This window comes from Pundamilia nyererei, unplaced genomic scaffold (assembly GCF_000239375.1).
Source record: "Pundamilia nyererei isolate P.nyererei 1_Seehausen unplaced genomic scaffold, PunNye1.0 scaffold00291, whole genome shotgun sequence".
NCBI classification, from domain to species: domain Eukaryota; kingdom Metazoa; phylum Chordata; class Actinopteri; order Cichliformes; family Cichlidae; genus Pundamilia; species Pundamilia nyererei.
The window spans coordinates 599,550-625,180 of record NW_005187692.1 but is presented as its reverse complement, the minus strand read 5'-3'; the positions used below and the strand labels follow the sequence as shown (position 1 = coordinate 625,180).

General features: G+C 41.5%; 2 protein-coding genes across 5 annotated transcripts in view; both read right to left on the bottom strand.

The window, feature by feature from the left end:
• Positions 1-381: 381 nt before the first annotated feature.
• mdm2 (MDM2 proto-oncogene) lies at positions 382-12,843 on the bottom strand. 4 transcript variants are annotated; one of them, XM_005750898.1, is made up of 12 exons: positions 12,526-12,843; positions 6,792-6,862; positions 6,628-6,702; positions 4,490-4,623; positions 4,342-4,391; positions 3,962-4,020; positions 2,918-3,005; positions 2,626-2,819; positions 2,415-2,546; positions 2,253-2,324; positions 1,990-2,167; positions 382-1,206 (listed from the first exon to the last, which is right to left on the bottom strand). In XM_005750898.1, the coding sequence occupies exons 2-12, from the start codon at positions 6,843-6,845 to the stop codon at positions 671-673; spliced, it is 1,572 nt and encodes a 523-aa protein (XP_005750955.1). In that variant the 5' UTR covers positions 6,846-6,862; positions 12,526-12,843; the 3' UTR covers positions 382-670. The 4 variants fall into 4 exon arrangements, with proteins under 4 accessions (XP_005750955.1, XP_005750957.1, XP_005750956.1 ...); XM_005750900.2 differs by lacking the exon at positions 12,526-12,843 and adding an exon at positions 9,541-10,023; XM_005750899.2 differs by lacking the exon at positions 12,526-12,843 and adding an exon at positions 9,546-10,023.
• A 611-nt stretch (positions 12,844-13,454) lies between these two features.
• The window catches only part of nup107 (nucleoporin 107), a 14,212-nt gene continuing 2,035 nt past the window's right edge, over positions 13,455-25,631 (bottom strand). The window contains exons 3-27 of the mRNA XM_005750895.2: positions 25,349-25,444; positions 25,161-25,255; positions 24,633-24,768; positions 24,446-24,549; positions 24,247-24,362; positions 24,120-24,168; positions 23,917-23,988; positions 21,304-21,392; positions 21,144-21,219; positions 20,946-21,059; positions 20,274-20,364; positions 19,150-19,229; positions 18,986-19,045; positions 18,718-18,863; positions 18,594-18,642; positions 18,429-18,498; positions 18,229-18,344; positions 17,480-17,669; positions 17,296-17,402; positions 15,581-15,683; positions 15,318-15,478; positions 15,102-15,227; positions 14,879-14,992; positions 14,600-14,767; positions 13,455-13,614 (exon numbers count right to left, since the gene is read on the bottom strand). Coding sequence (XP_005750952.1) covers positions 13,507-13,614; positions 14,600-14,767; positions 14,879-14,992; positions 15,102-15,227; positions 15,318-15,478; positions 15,581-15,683; positions 17,296-17,402; positions 17,480-17,669; positions 18,229-18,344; positions 18,429-18,498; positions 18,594-18,642; positions 18,718-18,863; positions 18,986-19,045; positions 19,150-19,229; positions 20,274-20,364; positions 20,946-21,059; positions 21,144-21,219; positions 21,304-21,392; positions 23,917-23,988; positions 24,120-24,168; positions 24,247-24,362; positions 24,446-24,549; positions 24,633-24,768; positions 25,161-25,255; positions 25,349-25,444 — 2,636 coding nt within the window. The 3' untranslated portion in view covers positions 13,455-13,506. The remainder of the gene's footprint in view (positions 13,615-14,599; positions 14,768-14,878; positions 14,993-15,101; positions 15,228-15,317; positions 15,479-15,580; positions 15,684-17,295; positions 17,403-17,479; positions 17,670-18,228; positions 18,345-18,428; positions 18,499-18,593; positions 18,643-18,717; positions 18,864-18,985; positions 19,046-19,149; positions 19,230-20,273; positions 20,365-20,945; positions 21,060-21,143; positions 21,220-21,303; positions 21,393-23,916; positions 23,989-24,119; positions 24,169-24,246; positions 24,363-24,445; positions 24,550-24,632; positions 24,769-25,160; positions 25,256-25,348; positions 25,445-25,631) is intronic.

Below are 25,631 nucleotides of genomic sequence, written 5' to 3'. Positions count from 1 at the left end.
TCTCTTTAACACCACACACAGGTGTTTTGAGAATAAAGTCATAGCTGTGTTTCTTAATATTCACCAATATTTATAGATTTAGTTAATTTTGTGAGGTTCTAAACTATTTTTAAATAAAAAGTCTTTAAAATGCAGAAGGAAAAAGAAAAATCTCAGATCTAATATTCTGGTCTTTTTCCACTGCTGTTCATATGAAATTCTGGGGGCTTCTGTTTGTAGGACTTTCATAATGATGGTGGAGCTTTAGAGGGCGTGGACCTGAGATTGACCAGTGAAGATGAGTGTTTATGTAAGCTGCGCCAAAATACAGAAAGCAAAACAGAAGAAACGACACCAACCATTTAAAAAAAAAAAAAAAAAAAAAAAAAAAAAAAGAAGAGAAACCCGAAGCAAAGGGAAGCTTGGCGTTACCCGACAGACCCTTGACGGGCTCATTCCAGAGGTTCAAGGTCAGAGAAACAGTTCAAATAGCAGAATTATTAACTTTTTCAAGAAAATCTTCTCAGTTTTGAAGAAAGTGCCCGCATGTGCCCGAGAACTGAAAGTTTATTTTATTTGGGATTTAGTCAAAGTATCTGCATTATTCTGAAGTTTGTGGAAGTCCACATGTGAGAACACCAGCTGTGAATGCTCACATGAATGGGCGGTGTGTGGGGGCAAGGGCGTGGTCTCAGCTGAGGTAGGTGAGGATGACAGACTGTATGGGCAGCCTGCAGACTGGGCACAGTTTGTTCCTCTTCTTCAGCTTCCTGGCGCAGACGTAGCAGGACATAAGGTGTCCGGTCCGTCCGTGCACGATGCAGCCATTCTTTGGTCGCGACTGACAGATGAGGCAGGGGTCCAGGCACGAGTCCGGCAGACGCCACTCCGCCGAAACGCTGCGCTCCATATCGGGGACTTGCATGGTAGGAGGAGCAGCTGGAGCTGCAGCTGGAGCAGGGGAAGGTGGGAGAAGCTCCTGAGAATCAATGGAGGATGAGTGTGAGGAAGAGGAGGGCTGGGATTCGGGAGTCCAGAGCTTCTCCTGTGAATAGGAGGAGGAAGGCTGGGAGCATGAGAGGAGATCCTGGGAGTTTGGTGCGGAGGAGGCGGAGTCAGCAGCGGCGGAGGAGCAGGTGGAGTCGGACGCACACTGTGAGTGCAGAGGAGGAGTTTTTAATCTCTTCCCATCTGGAACATCGACTCCGTTCTCCTCCATGTCAGAACCTGCAGGACACAAATCAATCAATCGATTAGCAGCTTGTCTGTCACCAAAGATTAAACTGACAGCAAGCTGCAGTTCCTCTAGTGGCCACTTGAGGAAAAAGTGAGCCAGTCAGCACCTGCAGGTTCTCACCTGAACATCTCTGTGCTCTTCTAGAGCGTTTTTAATTAAATTATTCGATTTCTAATACTACTAGTACTAATTATAATAATAATAATAAGACTTGAAAATGATTTCTACATTCATTTTGTGATTGGCTATTCATTAGAAAGTGTGTGCAGATAGGGATGTGCACCAAAAATCGAGTATCAGCTACATCGATCTGAGATGAGGTGTACAGCAGCAGCTTGTCTCTTTTTCCTCTCTGCCTAATGATTGGTTTTCTAAATTGTCGCTTCGGTATTCTGATGTAGACAATCATCACCAGTGGTTTTAGGTAGGCTGTGTCTGACTAATATGAAATAATCTGAGTGATGTGTAATTCTGCACAGGTGTGTTGACATTGGCACACAGGGACATCTGACCTGGTTTTATAGACTGAAGATATTCTGGGGGTTTTCTAACCTTTACACTCGTCTTTGATTCACTGGAGATTTCCCTTTGTTATTTGAAAAGTTATTTGTTATTTTTGTTTTTTGTTTTTTTGGGGGGGTATGTTAAATGAAGGAGTCCAAACTTGATTGACTTTTGAAACGTCTGTGTCCCCCTTCTTTCGTTTGCACCTCTTTGACAGCATTACTCTGAAAACAAACTACTTTGGTCTCTGTAGTCATGATAAGATTTACCTGGAGGTTCTTTGGCAGCTGATAGGTTGGTCGGCTTTGTGGGCAGGGCTTTAGGGCTGGAGGAGGCACAGTTGACGGACACATCAGGTAGCCAATCCTGGCGCAGATCCCAGCAGCGGAGGCAGTTTCTGGGCAGAGGAGGGTTCAACTCATCGCATTTCGCACAGCGCCAGTAATCCTGAGAGGAAAACACTCCATTACACCTGAACAACTTGCGTAAGTGTGTGGCTTTGTGTCATCTGTGTGTTTGTGCAGCAACTCACAGCTTCAGTAATCTCTGTGTCTTCATCAAAGGAGTCGTCGTCATCTGCTTCGAAGATCGTGACCTCATATACCTGCAGCACACAGACAAGATGGCTATTAGTAACGTTGTCGAGCCAAGGTAGATGTTTAATGGCCAGCTCGGTCTATTAAGTGGTTCTTACCTGATCATCAGCAGAGAGAGAAGCATCATCTTCATTGTAATCATCTGAATCTATGGACTCGACTTCAAATTCAACACTGAAGTTGTCGCTGTCAGAGTCTGACGCTGCGTCCGTGACCTCTGACCTCCCAGACTAAACACACACAGAGTCCACATTACACATTATACATCAACACAGGCTCAATAAACCACTGAATGTGCGTCATGCTCACTGTGCTGTGCGAGTCAGATGATTGGCTGCTGTGTCTTTCTCGCCCGCTCCCAAGTCCTCCAATCACACACCAGGACAGGCTGTCGTCGAACGTCAGCGAGTAGCTGTCAGACCGTCTCCTTTTCGTGCCTCCCTCTTCCTCCTCCTCCTCCGAGTCTTCTTCAACATCCCCCTCGTCTACACTGTGTGAGGGACCTGCAGACAAAAGGTGGGCGGAGTTTGGTTAAACAGTTAAACACCTTGAATGAAATGGTGGTGGAGTTAGTACTGGTACATCTTGAGGAGAAACTCACCTGGCTCATTGCTCCTGCAGCTCCACCTTCTCCTCCTCCTTCTCCTCCTCCTGTCAGGCGATGAAGAGCAACCTTCTGTTTCTGCCGCCTGAAAGCACAAACACGTTTTTGAGCTGATTTTCAAACTTTTAAACTCTTGTTGGGCCATAGAATAATCACCAAATTCCATGTGACTTTTAAATTAGATCATACACATTAGATTTGTTTATGATCATCATCCCCAAAAGGTTCAATTTCTCCCAAACACAAAACAAAAAAGTCACACAAAGGCAAGAAGGAAAGACTGGAGCCTCCTGGTGTGCAGCCAGATGTGTCTGAGTATGTGTGTTAATAGGATAACGTGGCTTGTGTTCTAATGACACAATTGAGTTAACTAATAATACAGCAAAACACTTTGTTTGTTGGTTTTTGGTGTTTTTTTGTCTGTAAAAATTCTGCTGCAGCTCGTTCGTGGTTAAAGTGTGCGTTTGGATTATTTAGCCACAAACAGCAGCAGCACAAATTCAAAGTTTTACAGTTTGCCTGCTCTTTACGTTCACCGCCACCCTCTTGGATTGTTAAGCTGGGGTTACTGGGACTGCTTTTACTTTCTGGGTTGGAAATCTGAGTTTCCAACTCAATCAGGAATTCACTATAATAGCGGTTTGAGTGCTCAGCAAGAGTAGAATGTTTCTTTCTGTAATTCAGAAGGAAGTCTGTAAAAGTGTCGGTAAATATATTCCTCAGTGAAGACTGCAGCAGTGTTTTTGCTTCTTAGGTGGACTCATAACTGGAGTTGAGTGCACCTGGAAGTAATTCTCTCGTAAGCTGGAATGGTTCAGAGGTTGGAGCTTGTAAAATGGTCCAAAATAGCCTGTGTGAATAGCACAAGGTGAAACGTTACTTTGAGTTTATTCTAAACTTCTTAAATGCTGCGCTCACAGCGAGGGAAAGGAAGCTGAAGGTACGTAAATGTGAAGGAACAAACCCGGGCTAGAAATATCCAAGGTTTATCTGGCAAAAACACAATAGACGTAGAGAATCCAAACATGGTGTGCGTCTTACCTCCGTCCTTCTGTCTGTCTGGCTGCTGCTGTGCGGCTCACTCAGACTTGTTGTTGATTCTAAAGAGAGTGTTTGTCAGAGTCAGACCAGCAGGATATCATCTATATATACACAAACACACACACCCTCAATATTTAGAAAGTATGCCTTTATCCTCCTGAAGGAAAAGCAGGTGGAGGTCTAACATTTCTTCCCCAAAAGTCAGAAAAACAAGTTAATTTGGAGTCAATTGGTGTTTACACAGAACCAAAACAGCTCAATTTTAGCCCCTTGGCTTTCCACCTGTGGGCACTTCAGGGGATGTAAGACTGGATATTTTCGGACCACAAAGGTGTAGCTGTATTTAATAATGTGCCTCGTGTGCAAAATGCGATTCCTACCTGGACTCCTGACAGCCACCAGGTTCTTGGTGATCATTGCAAACAGAACCCTGAAACAAGAAAACATCACATATTTTATTTAAAGGGGTTTTTTTTCCTTTTAGTGAGTCTGAAGGACCAAAAGCTTCATCCTCTACCACTCACTCACCGCGGCTCTTTCACGGAGAAGCTGTCGACTCCCAGCACACGGCCCAGAGCATCCTGGGCGCAGTGGACGATGTGTTGCTGCTTCTGGTCGTACAGCTGCTTCTGGATGATGTACTGACCCAGGTAGAACATTACCTGCAAAAACACAGAGATACATCGTGGGATGATTGTAGGATGCACAGGCTAATTATTACGTTTGGGTGTTTTGTTATTGTGGTTTTTAAACATCAGCAATTTTACCACCATTACAAGACTGCAGTCAGATTAGCTGAAGTTATGCACTCTGAAAAAGGATAAGCTGAGTTTCTTCTCTTTTCTCTACATCCAGAAAATACTGTTCAGGTGTTCTTTGTTGATCACACATATAATTACAGCGTTTATCTTGCCTCAAAACTGGAAACTCTGCATGTTCCTGTTGGTTTTGGAGCTTTTGATGAGCAAACATGGAATTTATTAGTAAAGTATTTTCCAAAACAAATTTTATTTCCTTTTTAAACGCACCAAAAATCGTTAACATGCATGAAAAATCCTAATAATATGGGCTGCTTGTAGCTTTTGTTAGTGGGCGTTTTCTTCTCAACATCTAAGCTGCAGCAACAAATGAGAAAAAAGAAATCCAAGTCACAGATGATGAGCTCACAAAGAAAACAAAACAATGTATAAATAAATAACGGTGCAAAAAAATAATACAACCGCAGGGTCTGTTTATAGAGCTTAACACAACGAAGACCACTGCCCCCATTTGGATTCCACGATGGTAGAGCTAAGGTTTGTGAACTGCAAAAGACAAAATCAAAATGACACTGAAGATTGGCATAAGAGTGGGATGCAAATGACAAGGATTTAACCTTCAAAATAAAAGACCACGGGCAGGGGGACTGCCCAGAAATTAAAAAGTGTCTATATGTGGGAAGCACTGCAGACATGAGACTGAGAGGGAAAAGGAGTCGAATAGGGAATCCTGGAAAAATCACGAGGATGAACTAAAGGAGAGCTGGGGTGAGTCTCAAAGTTCTCCTTTTTTCACGCCGTCCTCATTAAAAGGCCAAAACACCATTTTTCCTGCATTGGTAACAGATCTTCGCAGTGACCAGTAATTTCCAGCTACCACGCAGCTCGATCACACCAGTGTACCATGGAAAAGAGCAGCTTGGTCACAATCACGATATCAGCAATAACGGCAGAGTCTGAAACTTTCAGGGGCAACCAGCAGTGACGTGTCAACCGAGTACCACAAATGTCAATGACAGCAACGACAGCGTGCGAAATCACCTCCGGCAACTCGGGGTGGGCGGGTCCCACGCTAGCCTTCAGACTTTTCTAACCTTTCAGAGAAGCAACTGAAGCGAATAAGAGCGCAGTTCAGTGTAGTAAATACAATAAAGGGGTTACCTAGGCAACCAGAGCCTGGAACATCCGCTATTGATGAGCAAATTGCTTCCTGTTTAGCTGTACGAAAGCAAAAAGAACAATCAAACACTTAAAATAGTTTTCCACTTATAGTTTGTAAAGTTTCTTAAGACTTTCTGCAACTTGCTTTTTTATTCTGTCTTTCGTTACATCCTGCCTTTTTTTTAAACATTTTTCTTTTTTTGCATGCCAAAGAGCAAAGTGAACTGGACTCAAATATCTTGTAAGTGTGCACAAACTTGGCCGAATAAAGATGACATGCACGTTTCTGATAACGATTTTTAAATATGGAATCGTAACACCACCAGAGACAATATATATCACATTTTATAATTTTTACTTTGCTGAGCTCATCCTGCATTCTACTTTACTGAGCCGATTTTATTACAGCTGTGTCTAATGTTTTGGCTGCTGTGATAGCAGATTTTTGGACAGAAAAAGCATATTTAATCTCACGCACTATCTGCAACGTATGACTACAAACTTCCCCATAAGGTGGCAAGGTTTCATCATAAAGTGTGCAAATGCAGTATGAGGCAGGTGTTTTAGGCAGGAGGGGGCAGTGGTAGTAAAGGAAGTTCTGGGTTCATTCATTCATTGCTGTCTGTGAATGCAGGTCCGGTAACAGTCCTAACACCACCTGACGACACCCCTCACACATCAAAGCCGACAAAAAGACCGTCTCAAAGCTCCCGGTGAAATGTGGAGCAGTAAATGGAAATGCTGTACCTCCTTCATGGTGAAAACATCTTTAGTGGCTCCAGCGTGCTGCAGCAAAGAGCAGAACTCTACCTTTGGTCTCACCTGAACGCACACAGAGAGGAAAACGTTAAGTCACACAGTCAGTGAAGAGTTACGAGCACATGAAGAAGTCGGGAACTTGCCGCCCTCACCAGTTTGTTGTCGTCCTCCGTGGTCCAGGTGTTGGTATCACTGTCGGCTGACATGGTGAAGCTGATTGTCCCTGCACGCCAACACACAGCAGATTATGACAGATTACATAAACCAGTACAGTATTTTTTAAACATAATAGATTTGGAAAAAGCGCTCCTAAAGTAAATCTTTTTCACAGCGTAAGACAGATTAGGCATTCATCATTAGCATTAGTTATATTTCTTTGAAGTCCTCCCCCTCCATCTGCGGCACTGCAATATAAACCCGGATACAGAAAGTATAATCCCAGGCTTACTGTGTAAATATTATCATCTTCTTCGTCTGTGTTTAATCTGCCTGGTTTAAAAAGTTAATTTAACCTTTTAAGATGATGCAGGTTTGTTTAAAGCAAATCAAATCACTTTTATTGTCACATCACATGTGCAGGTACACTGGTACAGTACATGTGAGTGAAATTCTTGTGTGTGAGCTTCACAAGCAACAGAGGTGTGCAAAAGTATAACATAAGAACAAGCAAAATATAAGAACGGCTAAATCTGAGAATTATATGAATATAAGAGTGTATGCATATTACTGAATGTGAATACTAAATGTGTGTGTGTGTGTGTGTGTGTGTGTGTGTGTGTGTACACATATTTTACAAATTAAATAGAGTAAACAATAAAATATCTAAAATATACAGAGCATGCCGACCGTCTGGTGTTGACTGAGAGCAGCCGACTCCTTTTCTGTGTTTTTATTTTGCTTACACAAAAACACATCTGGAGGAAAAACCTCGGCCCTGGACGAGGGCTGCTGAGCCTCCAACTGTGGATCATTTAACTGAAGAAACCACTCACGTGTCGAGCTGATACTTGAATCAGATATCAGTAATGGAAAAAGCAGATCAATATGGCCAATCTATTGAAATCTGTCCTCTGATTATTAGATTCATTACTCTGTGATGCAGCAAAGCAAAAAATAATCATTTGTGCATTTACAAAATTCAGCTTATTCATTCAAGACTGGTACGGGATTTGCATTCTGTACTGAAAACACCTGCAGTCAAGGTACTTGTACACTAGGAATGGATCAGTGCATCTTCACCTGAAAGTCTGAGGCACCCTACCTGACCGAAGTTTGTGCATTTCCCTATTTGATAAACAAAAAATGCCAGCTGCCGTTAAATCCCGAAGAAGAAGAAGCTGTGTCCCAGAATTCATAGCGCAGCCCAGCTCAGTTTCCAACAATGGCGGCAGCTAGTTAGTTTTAATATTACCCTTATTATTCTTTCTGGGTCACAAAATAAACGTTTAACATATTTTCAGGTGAGAATGTAGCTGTGTAAACCTCAAATATCTGCTCAGTTTATCAAGACACCACATATTTTCAAAAGCTAGCGCGATAGCTAGTCGGGGTTCAAGGCTCACTAGAGCCGTGAGAACAGCGGACTCCTGGTAAATCGTTTTCAAACCCACCGCCGTCTTTCGCTACTCAGATTAAACATGATATATAAGTCACTTAGATAACTTAAAAATGTTATTGTTTGGCTTTTTTTAGTATTTTATTTGTTCCTGAGTAAATCAGTTTGTCTGAGATTAAAGTTATAGTTTTTACACAGCTGAATAAACGTCAAGCAGACAGCTGATTATCAGATGTGCGAGATGCTTGAGAATATACTCCGGTGTCCTGTTATATTTTAGATAGCAAGGAGTTTATTAAGCGTCACAGAAACAATCTGCAAATTTCATTAAAATTTAATAAACTATCATCTCGTCTTTATTTTTAGTTAGCACAGACCTTAAACACTTAAAGCTGTAAGCTAATGATAGTTATATAAGAGCAGACGCATGCTGGTGCAATAAGCTGTACGTTCTACATCCAATGGATGATGATCTGATTAGTTGACTAATCGCAAAAATAATCGGTGACTAGTCGACTATCAAAATAATCGTTTGTGGCAGCCCTAGCCGTAAACAGCTTGTTTAGCGACACCACAAAACAAACAATAGCGTAACATGGAACCATAGATGTTTTCATATAGTTATATCGAACAGCCCTAAAGCCTGGTGATTTTTATTTTTGTGGAGGGCAGAAACCTCTTTGAGCAATAATCTGATCTAAATACTGAGTTCAACTGTAAACTCAGGAGCACAGGTATCAGTGCAGATATTGCCTGTGACTGTAATTAACAGGACATTTACTGATGTAAGTGGCTCATATTTACAGTATCTGATCAGTTGTGACCTGACATGGTGTTAAGATGAAAAGCTCTAAAATCAAAGTTATGGAAGATCTCTTTGTTTCTGTGATGTACAACCGGAATATAAATAACCACAGATATGTGCACAGGCTCCCAGCCACACTGATACCGAGCCAGGATTTCATAACCGGTGCATCACAAATTTTCATTCAGAGCAGAATGTCACTTTTCAACATTTTTCAACAGGCAAATAAAGCAAGAAAATGTAAAAAACATCACACTGTCAGACTTTAACAGAATTTACTTACCGATATAAAACACATATTTACAGAAAACATTCAAAGAAGCTTGTACTAACTTTTTGTGTCAGTTTTGCTTAAAAAGTTACTGAATCTTTGCTTGTTTTTAACAACACAAACGTGTAGTCCTGACACAACACCTGACAGACAGATCAACTCAATAACCATCCAGTCTTTTTGCATTAGCACCAGGTTAATGCTTAATTAATCAGCTGTTAAAAGTCTAAAATGTTTTCCAGTATTCAAGGAATAAAATGAAGTCCTTACCTTACCTTACGTATATGCAGGGGAAATAAATCCGTTTTAGCAGCTCATCTTGTGCAAATAAAGGCAGATAAAGTGCAGAAAGAGTGGAGCAGGGCAGAGCTGCAGCCTCTTATAGACCTGCTCAGACATGTCAGGACTAGACCAGTTTAAAGGCCTGGCCTAGTCTGACTGGGGCCTATCATGCCCTGACTCAGCTGTACTGTAGGACTGGAACAGCTGATTCAATCATAGAGCTTCTGTAGACAAGCCAGGGCTAGTCTGCATTGACTCATCCTATCAAAGTTACATAACCACACTAACCAGAGTGCTGGTTATCTCACTAACCAGGACTAGTCTTAGCCAGATAACCAGTGCCAAATCAGGGGCACAACACCTGCTTGATCTGAGCACAGGAAACCGGGAAGATCAGCGCAATACTTAATTCTCCAATTTATTATTTATTCCAACCAAAAGTGTTTTTTACATATACCTTTTCTTTCTGGTCTCAAGTCAAAAACACAAAATTAGACCTAAAAGACAATATATTGAAATAAGTCATAAATAAGAGTTCTTCTATTCTATTTCTATTTTTGTTTAATTTTCGGTTTTCAGTTCTTTTTTTCCTTGTTTATTTTTTATTATACATTCAAAAATATATTTTTTTAAATATTTTTCTGTGTTTCAGTGTTAGTTTCACACTTCTGTTTTTTAAAATGTTGTTTCTAAATGTAGCTTTTTGAAATGCACAGACTTCTGTTAAATAATGTAACATAGACAGGTTGGCTTAAAGGCCCATTCAGACTTTCTTTTAAATCAAACACTGTAAAATCTAGTTTTTATTTTGATTAACAAAAATGTGGTTTCAAACTTTTTAGTTTAAATCTGGTTAACTATGATGACTAAGACTGGACCTTGTTCTTTCGGTTACTGTAAAAAGACACTTATTGATTGGATTTTAAATTTTCCAACAACCCTGTGAGAGCCTGTGAGACTTTGCTGGAAACTGTAAAAATAAAAAAACAAAGCAAAAACAGACAGCCCTGTTTCCACAGAGGTGCAGGACTTTATTTTAAAGTGCACCCACACAGTTCAGAGGTGTAAACTACAAATGGCAGTGGCTCAGAGATGGAGAAGACCAACCTGACCACAGTACACCGACAGCAGCACTCAAAAGTCACGTTCAACAAAAAACAACCATAAGTTTATCTGTTGATTTACCAGCTCACCAGGGACATAAGTTTAAAGTTCACATTTTTCTAATAACGATTTCCTTTTTGTTTTTGCAGGAATAATCAGCAAACAAAAACAAAACATACATGACATAAAAATATTAGTATGGACCAAATTATGTGGTATTCCCAGGTTTAGGTTTGCTCTTTGCACCAAACTCATTTGACCAAAAAAAGAAGAAAAAAAAAAAGCATCTGACGGTTACTGCTAAATATCTGATCAAAATCTCCATTAATCTTGGGTAAATTAAACCTCCAACCGGGCTCAAAATTGAGCTTTAGGATTGGCTTAACGCTGTCTGCATACTTTCATTTTCAGATCGCTGGATAAACAAAAGTGTCTGATTCTGATTTAAAGCAGCAAACAGACCAGAAACTGCTGAGAATACGAGATATTCTCAGCCATCTTAAAGCAAATCAACATAATTTCATTAACAGCACAAAATCCATCAGATCAAAAATGAAAACAATTGTATTGTTTTTGGCTTTGGCTGTTCAGGTTTTTTCTTTTTTTCTAAGTTGAATAAATCCAGAGATAAATAAAGATGATTGTTTTATGCTTTTTTACTGAACTATGTAGCTTTTATTAACCCTCTTATTTCTTGTAATGATTTAACTTCTAAGGTGTTTTTGTTTTACTAACAGCATGTGGTCACCGTTTTCCTATTAAATTACTAATCTATTGATTTTGTTTCACATTGTCTACACATTGCTGTGGCTGTGACCTCTGTACCTCACAGTCTTCCACCTGGAATAAAACCACATTATGAAGAAAGCTTTGTTTGCCGTTTCAGACCCAGAAATTAAACTGCATGTAATAAAATTTAACACAAATTGTTAACACAACTATGATAATCTAATTAATGCAACAATGTGAGGCAAATAAACATGTTTAACCTTATTTTATGAATGATTATTATTATTAACTTTATCTGCATTGAACTGTGAACATACACAAAATGCTTAAACTAATTATCTTACAGTGCTACTTTCACTACTTCAGCCTGAGTAATCTTATTGTTGTTCCTGTGTGCACCACTTCCCCATGTCTTCTGTTTTTATGAGCACATCACTAGTATCTGATATTGCATACAAATAAACTTCTTGTCTTTTAAGGATCCTAAAAGAGCTGCCAAGGTGAAGCCAGTACACTTTGTACTTGTTTGGCTTTGCTTTTGCCCTCGAGTGTGTAATTTTTCCCCGCAAACAGCTGACCGGCTGTGTGAGTCAGCTGCTAAACCGTGACAACTCAGAAAGGCAGGAAGGTTTGCCCGGACATGTCCCGCTCACTCTCCTCTGTCTGAGTTTGTGTCTTACACACACAGATCTGAGAGAGCCCGGCCGGAACCTTTCATCACCTCTAACTGTATTATCTCACACTCATCGGAGGAAAATTAATGAGCAGATACTTCAAACTGACCGCAGACTTCAGGAGCTAAAATTAAAGGCCGATTATTGTTTTGTCTGCAGAACGAGGTACTAAAGAGCTCAGTTGCTGGCTGCTAACAGTGGATAAAAACACATCTACTTATAACTTTATGCATGAAGCAAAAACAAAATTTAGTAATACATTACCATAAATCAGATATAAAAACGTCTCAATCTGAACAGTTAAATCCAATTTTCCCTGCGGTATTGACGGCTAACGCTGAAGCTTTAAATATACTTTTTACATATCATTTAAACAGTAATTTAAAAAACGCAGAGACTAGAAACCCACCAAAAGCATTAGTGTTAAAGCACAAAGAGTTATTTTAGAGTGATCGTTTTATCTTACCAGGATTGAGCAGACGGACTTGAGTTGGTAGAAAGCAGCGTCCACGGCGCTACTTCTCAACGCGTGTCAACTTGATCAGGAAACCCCGAGGCTCCGCGGCCTGCTAGCCACAATATGCTATCAACTTGCTAACGCGGACTTCTGCTGCAGTTAGAGCGCTAAAATCTGGCGCAGAAAAGTTTAGCTGTTATTTACGCACATTTCTAATTCACTTATGATGAAATAATATCCAACAACGACGTTAATCCAACAATTTCCCGGACAGTTGAGCCACTTCAACTTAGTGTTTACAACGCTCGCCACTCAAAGGCTGTGACTTAGTCAGATGGCGCCCCTAGTGGCTAGGAAGCCGACACTTTCTCAATTCAAATCCCCAAACACACTGATACGACAATAAAACCATTAAACTCATCCAATCTGAGCAGTTTGGGCCATAAAATTCCTGTTTATGTAAAAAATAAAAATAAAAATACAAGAATAAATTATTAATTTCAAAATAAAGGCCAGTCTACATTAGCAGGAAATGTTAAAAGATCAGTAAATTGCTAATTTGTTTTTATGAAATTATTTTACCTCAAAATTATACATATGATCGTGCTTTATTAATTTCTTTGACATGACCCAGAGCTGTGGGAAGTGTGGGGTGAAGTGGAGGCTGTAAAAGTATTCATGTTACAATCAAGTCATATTTTTGAGGTTGATGTATATTTTACCCCAGTAGCACATGGTTTGGAAATATTTCTAACATAAATAACTGTATAGTTTTTAAATAAAGAATTTGTTTATATGTACATATATTAATTTTAAAACCCAAATTGGCACCTGTGGCAGCTCTCGTGTACTACTGCTTCTAATTAAAATACACAAGGCACTACAGGAAACAGGCTTTTATTTTTTTTATTTTGCAAAAAACAGACAATCGAAAAACAAAACAAAAATCAGCAGCGCTTTAAACACTGCTATGTGTGTGTGTTTCTTCGTTCATGGCTGCAGTTCGTAGCCCAGCGGGTCGACTCCTCGGTCCAACAGAGCGAGAGACGACTCCCTCAGTTTCTGCAGAAACCTCCTCAGCTCCTCCTTAGAAAACACCTGAGAGCAAGCAAAGAGGAACAAAGAGTTAAAACAAAGAAACAGAAACCAGGAATTTCTACAAACTTGAGTTTCACGTTCCAGTACAGCTGATGTGAATATGATCTATCAACTCCGAGTATGTTCACCCCAAGTCAAGTCTGTCCTTAAGTAGGGAAAGAAAATCTTCATCATAAATGGACCTCCAATACCACGATTCACCATGGCAACGGGTCGTTTTAGAGGAATATTGAATATTACCCCATATTTACCCCACTTTAATTTTCATCAGCTGAAGATGGAATCCTAATTTTATTTTTGATTTTAAATGTAAATAATCAGCTGTAACCCAAGAGGGACAAAACTAAAACTAATACTGGCACACTCCGGTAAATGCGCCTTAGGCATAAATTTGTAAATCCCACATTGCCTCGTTTTCCAGTTAGTCAGCTGTGAGACATTTTTCCATCACTGACTAAGTACAACACGATCAATGACTGATCATTGAGATCACTGATCAGTGTGATCTGTAGCTTTGCACAGATCTGTTTGTTTCTCAGTCATGTAAATATTTTAGAGGCACAGACAATCTGAAAGCAGCATCACTGTCCAATGTCTCTGTCCACATATACTGACGAATGACTATAAAAGTGTGCATGTTAAACACATCTCCATGGGATTCCAGTGCTTGTAAAATCATCTGATGGCCTTGTTCTGGGCTTGGACAGCGACTTCATGAATGAGAAAATAAAACTGAGTGTCAGTCAGGCGGTTCAGGTGTAGCAGGAGGGGTGGAGTCAGAGAAAAAGATCCTGCTGAAGAAAACCTGTCTGCTCCCATGGTAATTGACTCAGAGTTGAAGTCAACTCTCTTTCTGGAACAAAAAAAGTTTCCCTTCAACTCAGGATTAACAAACTCAGTTGATAGCTAAACCTGCTTCCTGGAGTAATACCCTGACAAAGAAAACATTAGTTAACAGTCGGAAGTTCATGCAGGCTTCAGTTACCTGGTAGAGGCAGTGCTGATCAGACGAGATGATGTCAGCGAGCCGCAGCGCCTCCTGGTGTCTCGAGGAGCTCTGCAGCACGCTGAGCAGCAGGAAGCTAAGGCGTGGAAGACACAGAGAGCGCAAAGCTGCCATTTGGTGGCTGCGCTCTGAGTCTGGCTCCGAATCCTGAAAACACAACCAACCAAATATTAAATTACCACATGGTCATGTTATGAATGTAGCTGATGCTCCTCAATTAATCTTTTAGAGTTTGTGTGTTGTGATTTAAGCAGTAACCTGTCTGTTGTCGACCATCCAGCCTCCGTCCACGAACAGCAGAACATTGTAGATTCTCTCTTTCACATCTTCCGTCAAAGCATCCAGACGGCAGGACCAGGCAGACAGTGAGGCCTGAAAAACCAGACAATGCACATGTGGAACATCTGCAGTGGTAAAGTTTTTATTTTTAAACACTGATGCCATAACTAAATAAAAAATAAATAAAATAAAATAAAAATACCTGGTACTCCTTTTCCCTCATCTCATTGGCTACCCTCTCAGTGAATTTGGCCTCGGGTGCCGGTGCCGGCTTCTGTGGGGCTGAACTGCTGTGTCTGAACCAGTCAGTGAACGCCTCGTGGGCCTCCTGCAGGACCATCAAAGCACACATTCAGTCCAATACATCTCAGTGAACTGGGTTATAAAAACAACATGAAGAGAGGTGTCGCTAACAGACCAGATAGGCTCTGATGCACAGGTGCTCTCTGATGGCATTCTCGTCCTCAGCAGGAAGCGGCGTGGTCTGACTGATTCCTGACCACTGGGAGCAGATCTCCCTCATCGAGTCTTCCGGGACTTTAGAGAACACCGCCTTGGCTGCGTCATGTTTCTGCAGAGCTAAGGCATGACAGACGAAGGAAGTCAGCTGACCACTAAATCGCAATTTAATTGGAACAAACAAAACCATCAATAAATAAACAGCTAAAAGAAAAAGAGTACCCAAAAAATTCCTCATGATGGCATTTGACTGCTTCAGGGACTCAGCTCGGTGGGCAGGGTCATACAGGAGCCAATCAATGACATCAATCTTCCTTTGGTCCTCCTATCAGAGCACAACATCACTGTAGCCATGTTTACATGAACAAAACATCTTCAGCCTGATGAACACTTGGATTAGACGATCACTTTTCATATGGACCCTAAATTAACTGGTCTGATCAAGACGTGCTTGAACAGAAAACATCATTCAGACTCGTCAAACGGAAACAGACGTTGTTGCAGCTGTGTGAATTTCTCCTGTTATCTCTCTGAACTTCATACTATTGTTTCTGCTTGTGTTTGATATAGGCCAGCTCCAAACAAACTGCCATAAAATACATAATCCCTAAAGGTAATTATGTAAGTATTCTAATTCTGAAAAGTGGAGACACGGCGCATCAATGACTCAGCAGACTTGTGTATATGGAATAATATTTATGTCAGAAGTTCGATGCAAGAAAAAAAGAAAAAAAAAACCTTAGCAAATTAAATAATTTCAAGGGTGCAGGTATTCATTGCAGAGTCACTCTCTCGCAGGTAACTTTCTGTGAAAAGTCAGTCGAGTCGAGCGGGAAGGATTCAGATCCAAGAGCAGAATTACCTGCAAGAGCGTGAAGCTCTCATAACAGTCAAACCACACACTCTCCAGACATGGTGCGTGATGGCTGCTGAATTTAATTGTGCAAGTGGCCCTAAATATCTTTTCCCGTTTCCACACATTTCACCAACACTGGAACCTTCTGCATACCTCTGCTAAATAAGGCAGTTTACCTTTAAGATGTTCCGCATATAAAAATTTTATGTAGTTTTTAAAGGTTTAAACCAAAGTTGTGACACATGGCTTAATACGGTGGTTCTTAAACTTTTTGCTAGCCCCCCCCCCCCCCTTTTTTTTTTCTTTTTTTAAATATACACAAGTAAATCCCCGACACAAGCACGTCCTCCAACCACACACATAACAGAAAAACAAACCATCATTATGGTGTAATTACTTTAAGTACAGTTGTTTGTTGATTTTTTTTTTGTTTAATACTATTCAACACTACTATCAATACATTTTTCAAAAAAAGGTCTCTGTGCAAAATGGGTTTAAAAACAAACAGCTGTGGGATACTGTTTGTTATTTTAACCGGGGGAACAAATTGTGGCAGGATCAGCCTGATATTATTTGTATCCCACTGTAACTTTCCTGTATAAAGAGATAACATCGCCAAAATTTCATTATAAGAAGTGTTTGTGAACTAAAAATCAAGAATGTGGGATACTGTTTGTCCGTGATTTGGACAGCCCAGTGCATGCTCCCAAAGCAGGGGAAACAAATGCAGGTGCAGGTGAAGCCAAAGGCAAGCTATGAGTCACCATATTTTCTAGTCTTTGGCTTGAAAGGAAGTTGGTTTGGAAACATATGTGGCAAAGGTTCGTTCATCTTCTGCTTTGCATTTGTGTGGAAGCCCCATCAAAACCCTGTCCATTATGCTAGCCGTGTCCAAGCATTCTTTTTGTTTTAAATTTATACTGCCCCCCCATGCAATGGCTCTGCGCTCCCCCTACTTTAGGAAACACTGCCCTAATATATTCCCACACGTGTGCAAAGTTACATTTGTTATAATTTAGACAAATTACTGGAATGACCTCATAAGAGAAATTAAATCCAAAGTGAACACTTTGGTCATTACCTTCGTAGTTCCCGTCTCCAGCGTCTGGCTATGGTGCGTGAACTCTGTGTCGTCTGTCTCTCTCACAGTCTCCACCACCAGCTTGGTTACGGCAGAAACATCCAGACCTATGCACACACATAGTCAGTTTTCTTTCAGTGATAAAGGGTCTGCTCTTACTGACCTCAGTGTGTGTCTGTCTCACCAGCTTCAATGGCGAGCTGCAGGCAGCGGGGGCGGAGTTCCGGCTGGGTGACGGTCTCCAGGAACGCAGCATATTGAGAGATTGCAAGGTCGGCGGGAAGCTGGCCGACGTAGCTTGCCACAAGGTCTGTCTGCTGATCTTGGATCAGAAGGGAGACGTACGCCTTCACCACATCAATGCACACCTCCTCCTAGAGGCGAGAGGCGGGAACACGACATTTAAAAATGTGAACCCGTAAACAAACTGATTATCCTCGATGTGAACGCCTCATTCACATGAGCTGGTATTGAAGTTCTGCTGCGGCTCCAGATTTGTATCCTGAATTTTTTAGGATTTGGGGAGAGTTTGAGGAATTTGGGGGGGTTATAAAAAAACAAAACAAAACAAAACATAAAGCCCATTTGTTGGACTCCACAGTGTTCCTCACACCCAATCAGCTCAATTCTTTACACTCAAAATTCAAAATTTGTATTTAAAAAAAAAAAAAAAAAAAAAAGGCTGGAAACATGACCGAAAATGAAAAAGTGATTCACTGTTTGCAGTTTTGTTGATTAATTATTTATTCTTTGAGAGTTTGTCAGCTCTGTCTTCTTTACTTTAGGCAAGAAGCTGAAAGATACATTTAAGAGTGAGGTTAAAGTTACATTACATCAGATCCAATCAGCTCTCAGTATCTATAAATTAAATACAGGCTAAAGCGAAAAATTTCTCATAAAATGACCAGTAAGAACCTTTAACGTGAATTTTACCTTTAGTGCCAAACCCAAGGAGCGGAAGAACAGCACAAGGTGAGTCATGAAGCGCAGCAGGTGCGAGGGGAGGGGTTTAGATGCAGTTAGCCAATCGGAAAACTCCTCCAACAGGCCTGAGTGAGACACAAACAAAGGGGTTCATGAGAAACTGGAGCTTACATGTTTGATGCGACCCGTCGGGTCAGAGCTGGTCTTACCATCCAGGTCCCCCAGGATGACAAACTTCTGGATGACATGATAATGCTCTCTCGTCTCCTCCAGCACCCTCTGCGCACAGAAAAATAAACAAACAAACACTGGTTTACTGTGCTGTGCAATTTCAATATGTCCCACCAATCACATTCAGTTAGAACCGGTTTTACCTTCGACTCAGATGCTTGAAGCTCCTCAAACACTTTCTCCATGGTCCAGCTGCAAGAGGAGGCAGTAGATCAGAGACGAAGCAGTTTTTTTTTTTAAATTAATTTTATTCTGTGTGTGTCGTACTTGGCCTCCAGGTACTCCCGTGGTAACGTCTCCACCTCATGATGAGCCATACCCGAAGACATGAGATCCTTCTCAACCAGTGAGTCTACCATCACTCGGAAATACGCCCACACGCAGTCCTCCCACGATTCGCACACTGCCAGCAGCTAACACGCAAACACACACACACACAGTCAGGTCTGCCATTATCTAAGATTCGACTGACCGTAAACACAGAGGTGACTCTGAGCTGCTGATTTCTGATTAACACAGAAACTGGTTATATTACCGGTTTGAGGTTCCCACTCAGGCTGGCATAGATCGCCCTCTCATATCTGTTTAACTGCTCCTAAAACACACATTTTATTTTGCTTTATTCTTCTCATTTTCAAGCTTGACTGAACACAAGCTCAGCCTTCTTATTTCTCACACATTTGGTAATGCATGACGTACCTCCTCGGCCATTCTCCAGCAGCAGGCCTTCCATATCCCTCTTTGTGGGTTTCCTTCAACTGGCTGCAACTCGATACCACCTGCAGAGAGAAGAGGACAAATAGACAGTCATTCAGAGAAGGATTGTACAGGTATACTTTGTATTTAAAAAGGTGGGAAAAGTCCCAGAAATTCCTTTGATTAGGGTCCTGTTGCGTTTCCTTATTTCTTGTCGTAAATGCTGTTACAATGGTGGATGTACATATTAAACATGGATACAGTTAATGATCACTGTGAGCAGCAAGCCCAGGCTTCAGGAATTGTAATTATCATGGTGGTTCCTCTTCCTTTCTCCAATTAAAGCAGGTGTGTCAAATTTAAGTTTCTTCAGACCTCCAATGGCCATTCACACTACACCAAAGTTATTAAGCAATAGGTAAATAACTAAATGGCATAAAGACAGAAAGATGTTATTTCACCATCTACCACAGATTTTTTTTTTTTAAACAACTTGTACACACACACACACACACACACACACACACACACACACACACACACACACACACACACTACCTGTCAGCCTCCTAGTAGACACCCCTGTTATCATCAATTTTAAACTCCTAGGTCACCTTGCTCCTCAGTTATCACATTTAGAAGATTTTTAAAAAACTGGACCTTTGACCTTGAAGTCAAGGTCACTGAGATTCAAACCAGTCTGAGATTTTTGGTAGAAGCCCCTATTAATTTGAGCTCTATATCACTTCGTTCTCGAGTTGTTGCACTCACTCAGCAGGGTGATGTCACCACCCCATCAGTCTTTCAGAGCCGAGGGGCAAAAAGGGCTATTTCTGTGAATTACAAGATTTCTGCTTTATGCATACAGGTCAGTCTGGGGAATAAGCTTCCTGAACTTCAAATAGTAATTTTACATTGTTTTTCCTTACAGATTATTCCCAATTAATCTCTGTCATGCTGACAGATTCCGCTCTTTCATACAGCAGCATTTCTGTGTCATTATGTTGAAAAACAGAAAGGCTCAGATTTCTTACAGAATTTCTCTCGTTGCTTTGGATGGCTGAGCACAGATATTTAAACTTAAGGACATCACTCCTTGTGCTCGTTACTTTGGGGCCAGACAGTACCTGAGGTCATGTTGGGGTCATGGTAGAGTTTCCAGCCTTCCAGAGTTGCTGCTCTCCAGGCCTGACCACAGCGTTTGCACAACCGTTGAGCCTGAAAAAACACAAAGACAAACCGCTGAAGAAATGAACAGGAAATGAAACTTCACAGCATCCACCAGAGACCATCAAAACTTTTCATTATGTGCTCCAAGCTCCTCTCAGCTTTCCTGTCCTTATGGTGCACCTAAGAGATAGGGTAATCTTACCTGAGACATCATGGAGGATCTCCCAAAGCACCAGCACGACACCAATAAAGTGCACTATTAAATTACCTGCCTCTGATTACCCTGAAGCCACCGGGCTTTACAGCTTTCCTGGTGGAAATCCTTCAGAGCTTATATATTTTCTGGATCATAGCAGAGAGAAACACAACTAAAAGCTTGACTTGTTTCAGCTTTTAAACAAAACACTGAGTGTGTTTTGATTTTTTGTTACCCTGACTGAAGAGGCTGGGATGAGAATTAGAGCGTGAACCTGAGACTACGGTTCCCACTCCGGGTAGCAATGAGTTTCAAGACTGGTTTCAGTCTTATATAGCACTAAGTTGAATTTGTCTGGAAGGTGAACTTTAATAAAAACATTAGTTTATTGATGCCCCTCTATCCCCTGCTGTGCGTCTCAATGTCTCTTCACCTCCTCGGTCATCCCCGCTCTAATCAGTGTGAACAGGTTCTTCAGCAGCCGGGCGTCGTCCTCTCTGTCCAGATCAGCCAGGGGGCGCTGCTGCCGGAGGGGGGCATCTGGGTCCTAAACACACAAACGTTATGAACACATTCAGAAACATAGGGGACAAAGACATTATGTGATTATGTTTGCAGTAACAGGCCTCACCAGCTCAGTGACCAGAGGGACTGTGAAGGTGGTGCCGCTCTTCCTTCTCATCTTCAGTGCGTGGAGAGTATTCTCCCTAAAACACAAATACCCCACCGAAGACTTTAATGCACATAACAATGTGGGCTTTATGCTTTCATAAATAAACAAAGGGGCTCACCAGCACACATTTTTGGCGTAGTATTCGATGTTATCAGAGAAATCTCCAATCTGATCCTTGGCAATGCTCTCCAGCCAATCAACAACCAGCTGCAACACAGCAACCACCAGGGAAACAATTAGCCTTACAATCAGCTCATTAGATCACAGGAAATATAGAGTCCAGATACCATCAAGATCAAAAGACTTTACCAAAATTTCCACGCTTATTCATTCACAAAACCATGACGACACTGACTGTCCGATTAGTGGCATTCAGTCTCTTGACTAGGGCTGGGCGATATATCGAGTTTTTAAAAAAAATATCGATATATTTTCATATGAGATACAAGATGTGACAATATCGTTTATATCGATATAGTCTATGTTACGTTATAATTATACTTATGGAGCCGCAGGTTTGCCTCTCTTTCGTCCACTTTTGTCTCTACGCAACGTTACTCGGCCTCGCCTCTCCTTCGCTGAACACAACTCCCCCTCCCCCATAGCTTCACCTGCAGGCAATGACAAGATGAAAGCGGAAATAGCGAGTTAACTCGGATCGCCCCGTGTGTGGGGCTGGACGGTGTCAACGTGTTAGCGAGCTAACCGCGCTAACGACATGTAGCCCGGAGGGCTACACGGCCTAAAATCCTTTCATTTTCTCAAAATCGACAGTGCGCCTTATGTATGAATTCTGGTTGTGCTTACTGACCGCGAACCGATTTTATGTGGTACACAGCGCTCAGCAATCTGTCAAAAATGTTTTAATATGACTTTGCTAAGCTACGGAGCTGCACCGCTTGATGGATTGTCGGAGGATTACGGCTACCGAGGAGGAGCCTCGCGGAGTGATACGTACTGTGCTTCAACGTAATATTACCGTACTGTGTGTGTATAACGACCACAAATGGCACCTGTTCAGAGACGTGGTGCAGCTGTGAAATCTGTCTCTTTGTTATTATGCTCAGCGTCTATTAGTTTACATTTTGACTGCACAATTGTGAGCTTTTTGTTATGTTTAATAAATGCTGATAATTTATTTTTAAGTAATTTCTTCATGTACATCTACGCTGTATGTAAATAAAAGTGCCCGTGTGACATCTGGGACACAGTGTGACTATAAATCTCTTTTTGCTCTTAACTTAAAACTTAAAACAAAAAAAAAAAAGACAAAAAAAATTGAGATATACATCTTATATCGCCATCCAGCTAAAAAAAAAATATCGAGATATGAATTTTGGGTCATATCGCCCAGCCCTACTCTTGACGTCACATTTCTGGATCGACTCGACTCAGCTGGAACACTGGCTGAGTAGGTTACTAAAAAAAAAAAATAATAACACACTACCCAGTACCAGGTAATACCACCTAATGGAAAACCCTAAAAACCAAGATTTGAGCTGAGCTGAGCAGGTACTCGTGGGAAAGGGCTTCTTATGAATTAAAACAAATAAAGTAAACCACAACCACCAATACTAAAGATCCTAAAGATTTGGTGTTGCTACAATGGAAATGTAAGTACACAGCTTTAATTTCATGTGGTACAAGTTCACTTTAGTTTTGTACAGGAGCACAGGATGGTCGGGTTGAGATCAATAAGCTACACAAGTCCCGAGAGTTGAGATAAACTCATTAATGGTGCAGGCCGGATCCAGAAGGACCCAAGTTAACTCACCATTTTCATCTTTGAATGATTTACTGTTAAAAATCTAACAAAAAGACAGAAATCATGTAACCCTAATTGCAGCTAATCCATGATTAAATCTGCCCTGTAGAACAGACACAGACGCAGCCCCACCACACTAACACCGGTGAACATCCAGGGAGTGGACATTGACATAGTGGACTCGTATAGGTACCTGGGTGTTCATTTGAATAATAAACTAGACTGGAGCCACAACACTGATGCTCTTTACAGGAAGGGTCAGAGCAGACTCTACCTGCTGAGGTCATTTGGAGTCCAGGGAGTGCTTTTAAAGACCTATCACTCTGTGGTGGCATCTGTCATTTTTTAGTTTTGTATATTGGAGCATCAGTTTATCAGCAGCTGAGAGGAAGAGGTTGGATAAACGCATTAAGAAGGCCAGCTCTGTTCTGGGATGCACCTGGACCCAGTGCAGGTGGTGGGAGACAAAAGGACTCTGGCCAAAATAACTTCTGTGATGGACAGAGTCTCCCACCCCGTGCATGTAAATGTTGCTGAACTGCAGATCTCCTTCAGTGACAGACTGCTGCATGCTCAATGCACGAAGGAGCGTTTCCGCAGGTCCTTCCTGCCTGCAGCTCTCAAACTGTACAATCAAAACTGCTCCCAGCAAACAGAGGTTTACATCAGCGCTGTAACTTGCACTATTTTATCAATCGATTCACACTTTAACCAGAGTTTGCCTCTTAATTTCATTTAAATTTATTTAATTTCATAACGGTACAGTACTCTGTTTTTGGTAACCATTGTCCTTGATATAAATTGTGTAGGTTTCTGTTCTGTGTCTTGTTTGTATATGTGTCTTTCTTGCTGCTGTTACACCCAAATTTCCCCTTGTGGGACAATTAAAGGATTATTCTATTCTATTCTAGACAACCTGCAAACCCTCATCACTGTAACTCTTTCTTTTGTGCGTGTGTTAGCTACCTGGCTCTGTCGTATGACGGCATCTCTCTGGAAAAGCTGCTCCACTACAACCTTCTCGCTCTCGCTGGGCACCTACAAACACAAACAGGTAATCATTGCAGCTTCCAGAAGACTCAGATTCCTGCTGTGATTGTGTTGTTTACTGAAGCTAGAGCTCTGTAGTTTTAAAAGAGGCCAAAAACAATCCAGAATACGTTACTCACAACCATGTCTGTCATGAGGTCATCCTCCAGCGCCAACTGGACCCGATCTCTACATGAACACATTTGATTGTTGAAAGTTGAGCAGACAGCCAATTACTTACAGAAAGTGAATCAGTGAATTAGGTACCTGTAGAGCGAGGTGATGAGCCTCCAGGTGCAGTTCTCCTGCTGCAGCAGCCAACGGACGCCAGCTGTTTTACTATTCTGACCCGCTCTGAGCACCACAGACTGCAGCACATCCGCCTTAAGGCATGTGACGGAGGACAAGAGAGCATTTAAAATTAGCACAGCACAGCTTTCACACCACATCAAGCAAACTCGCCTACCTTATCCTGGCAGAGCGCCTGATAATCATCCAGCAGCTCAAACACGGCAGAGGAAGAGTGTTTCAGAAAAGCCCCGAGGAACTCTGGGAAAAGACTGGCAGCGGCTTAAAGGAGCAAAAACCGGAGCGTTAGCGGGAACAACAAGACACCTGCAGAGTAACTGGGCATGCTCAGGTGATTTGCTCACCAGCCTCTCCTGGGTCATCCTCCTTTAGGAGAGCTGAGCTGAGGTTCCCCATATCTTCTCTGAAGAAACTCGTGTTCTCCAGACCCGAAACAGGCGACGTGTACATGCTGTTAGTCCAATCACTGTCGTCCAGATTCTACACACACAGAGCATCATTATGGAGTTGGCAATGAGTTCAACATAAATATGATTGTAAGTAATACATCATTAAGTTCAAGCAGAGTTTGACAAAACTGATACACTGAAGGTCTGGAGTATCTGAGCAAGCTAACTGGTCAGCAGCTGGCCTGTTTGGGTTAGTGACGACAGCATTTCCACCAATCACAACTTAACTACCTAAACAAAACCCACACTAATCAATATGTTTTTTCTGCTGTCTGTATTTTCACATTAAAGAAAGTTTGCGACATCACTAACACAAAGACACCATTCTTTGTGTCATGGAAAACAGTGGAAGTGCAAAGAACTCACGTTTTCATTTATTTAACAAAATATATATACATCAATAGAGAAGTGTGTGTGTCTTACCAGACTGCTGAGTGCGTTTCTGGGCGTGTGTGTGTATCGAGGCGTTCGGCCTCCTGGGGCCAAAATGGATGAAACATCTGGAACTCTGGGAGTAACTGAGACAAACAGATGAATGAGAAGAGAGTGGAGATTTAGTCAAATATAAATGCCTCTGATACCTGTAGAGTGAGAGTGAGTGTGTGTCTTACCCGCCTGTCTGAAGAGTGAAGCAGGTGTGTTCCTGAGCAGGGGCCGGGCTGGTGTCACTGTGGAAATGACAGGGCTGCCGCTACCAGGTGATGGGACTGACAGCAACAGTCAGGAAAACAAGCAGCTTCTACTTTATCAATGAACACTGTAGCAAACAGCTCCACACAACAAAACCCCAGATACATTAAGCACTTCCAGTCTACTTATGCCACCATATTAAACACAGATGCAGGCGGCAATCAGTCAGTTTATTGCATTAAAAAGGTGAAATAAAAAAAATCC

Bases quoted from the DNA above. Each gene is read 5' to 3' on its own strand.
- mdm2 (XM_005750898.1), bottom strand. From the start codon at position 6,845: ATGTCAGCCGACAGTGATACCAACACCTGGACCACGGAGGACGACAAC. The intron at 4,624-6,627 runs GTACAGCATTTC...GTGTTTTTGCAG, and splicing joins ATGTTTTCACCATGAAGGAG to GTAATGTTCTACCTGGGTCA. The intron at 2,168-2,252 runs GTGAGTTGCTGC...TTTTCCTCTCAG, and splicing joins ACACAGAGATTACTGAAGCT to GATTACTGGCGCTGTGCGAA.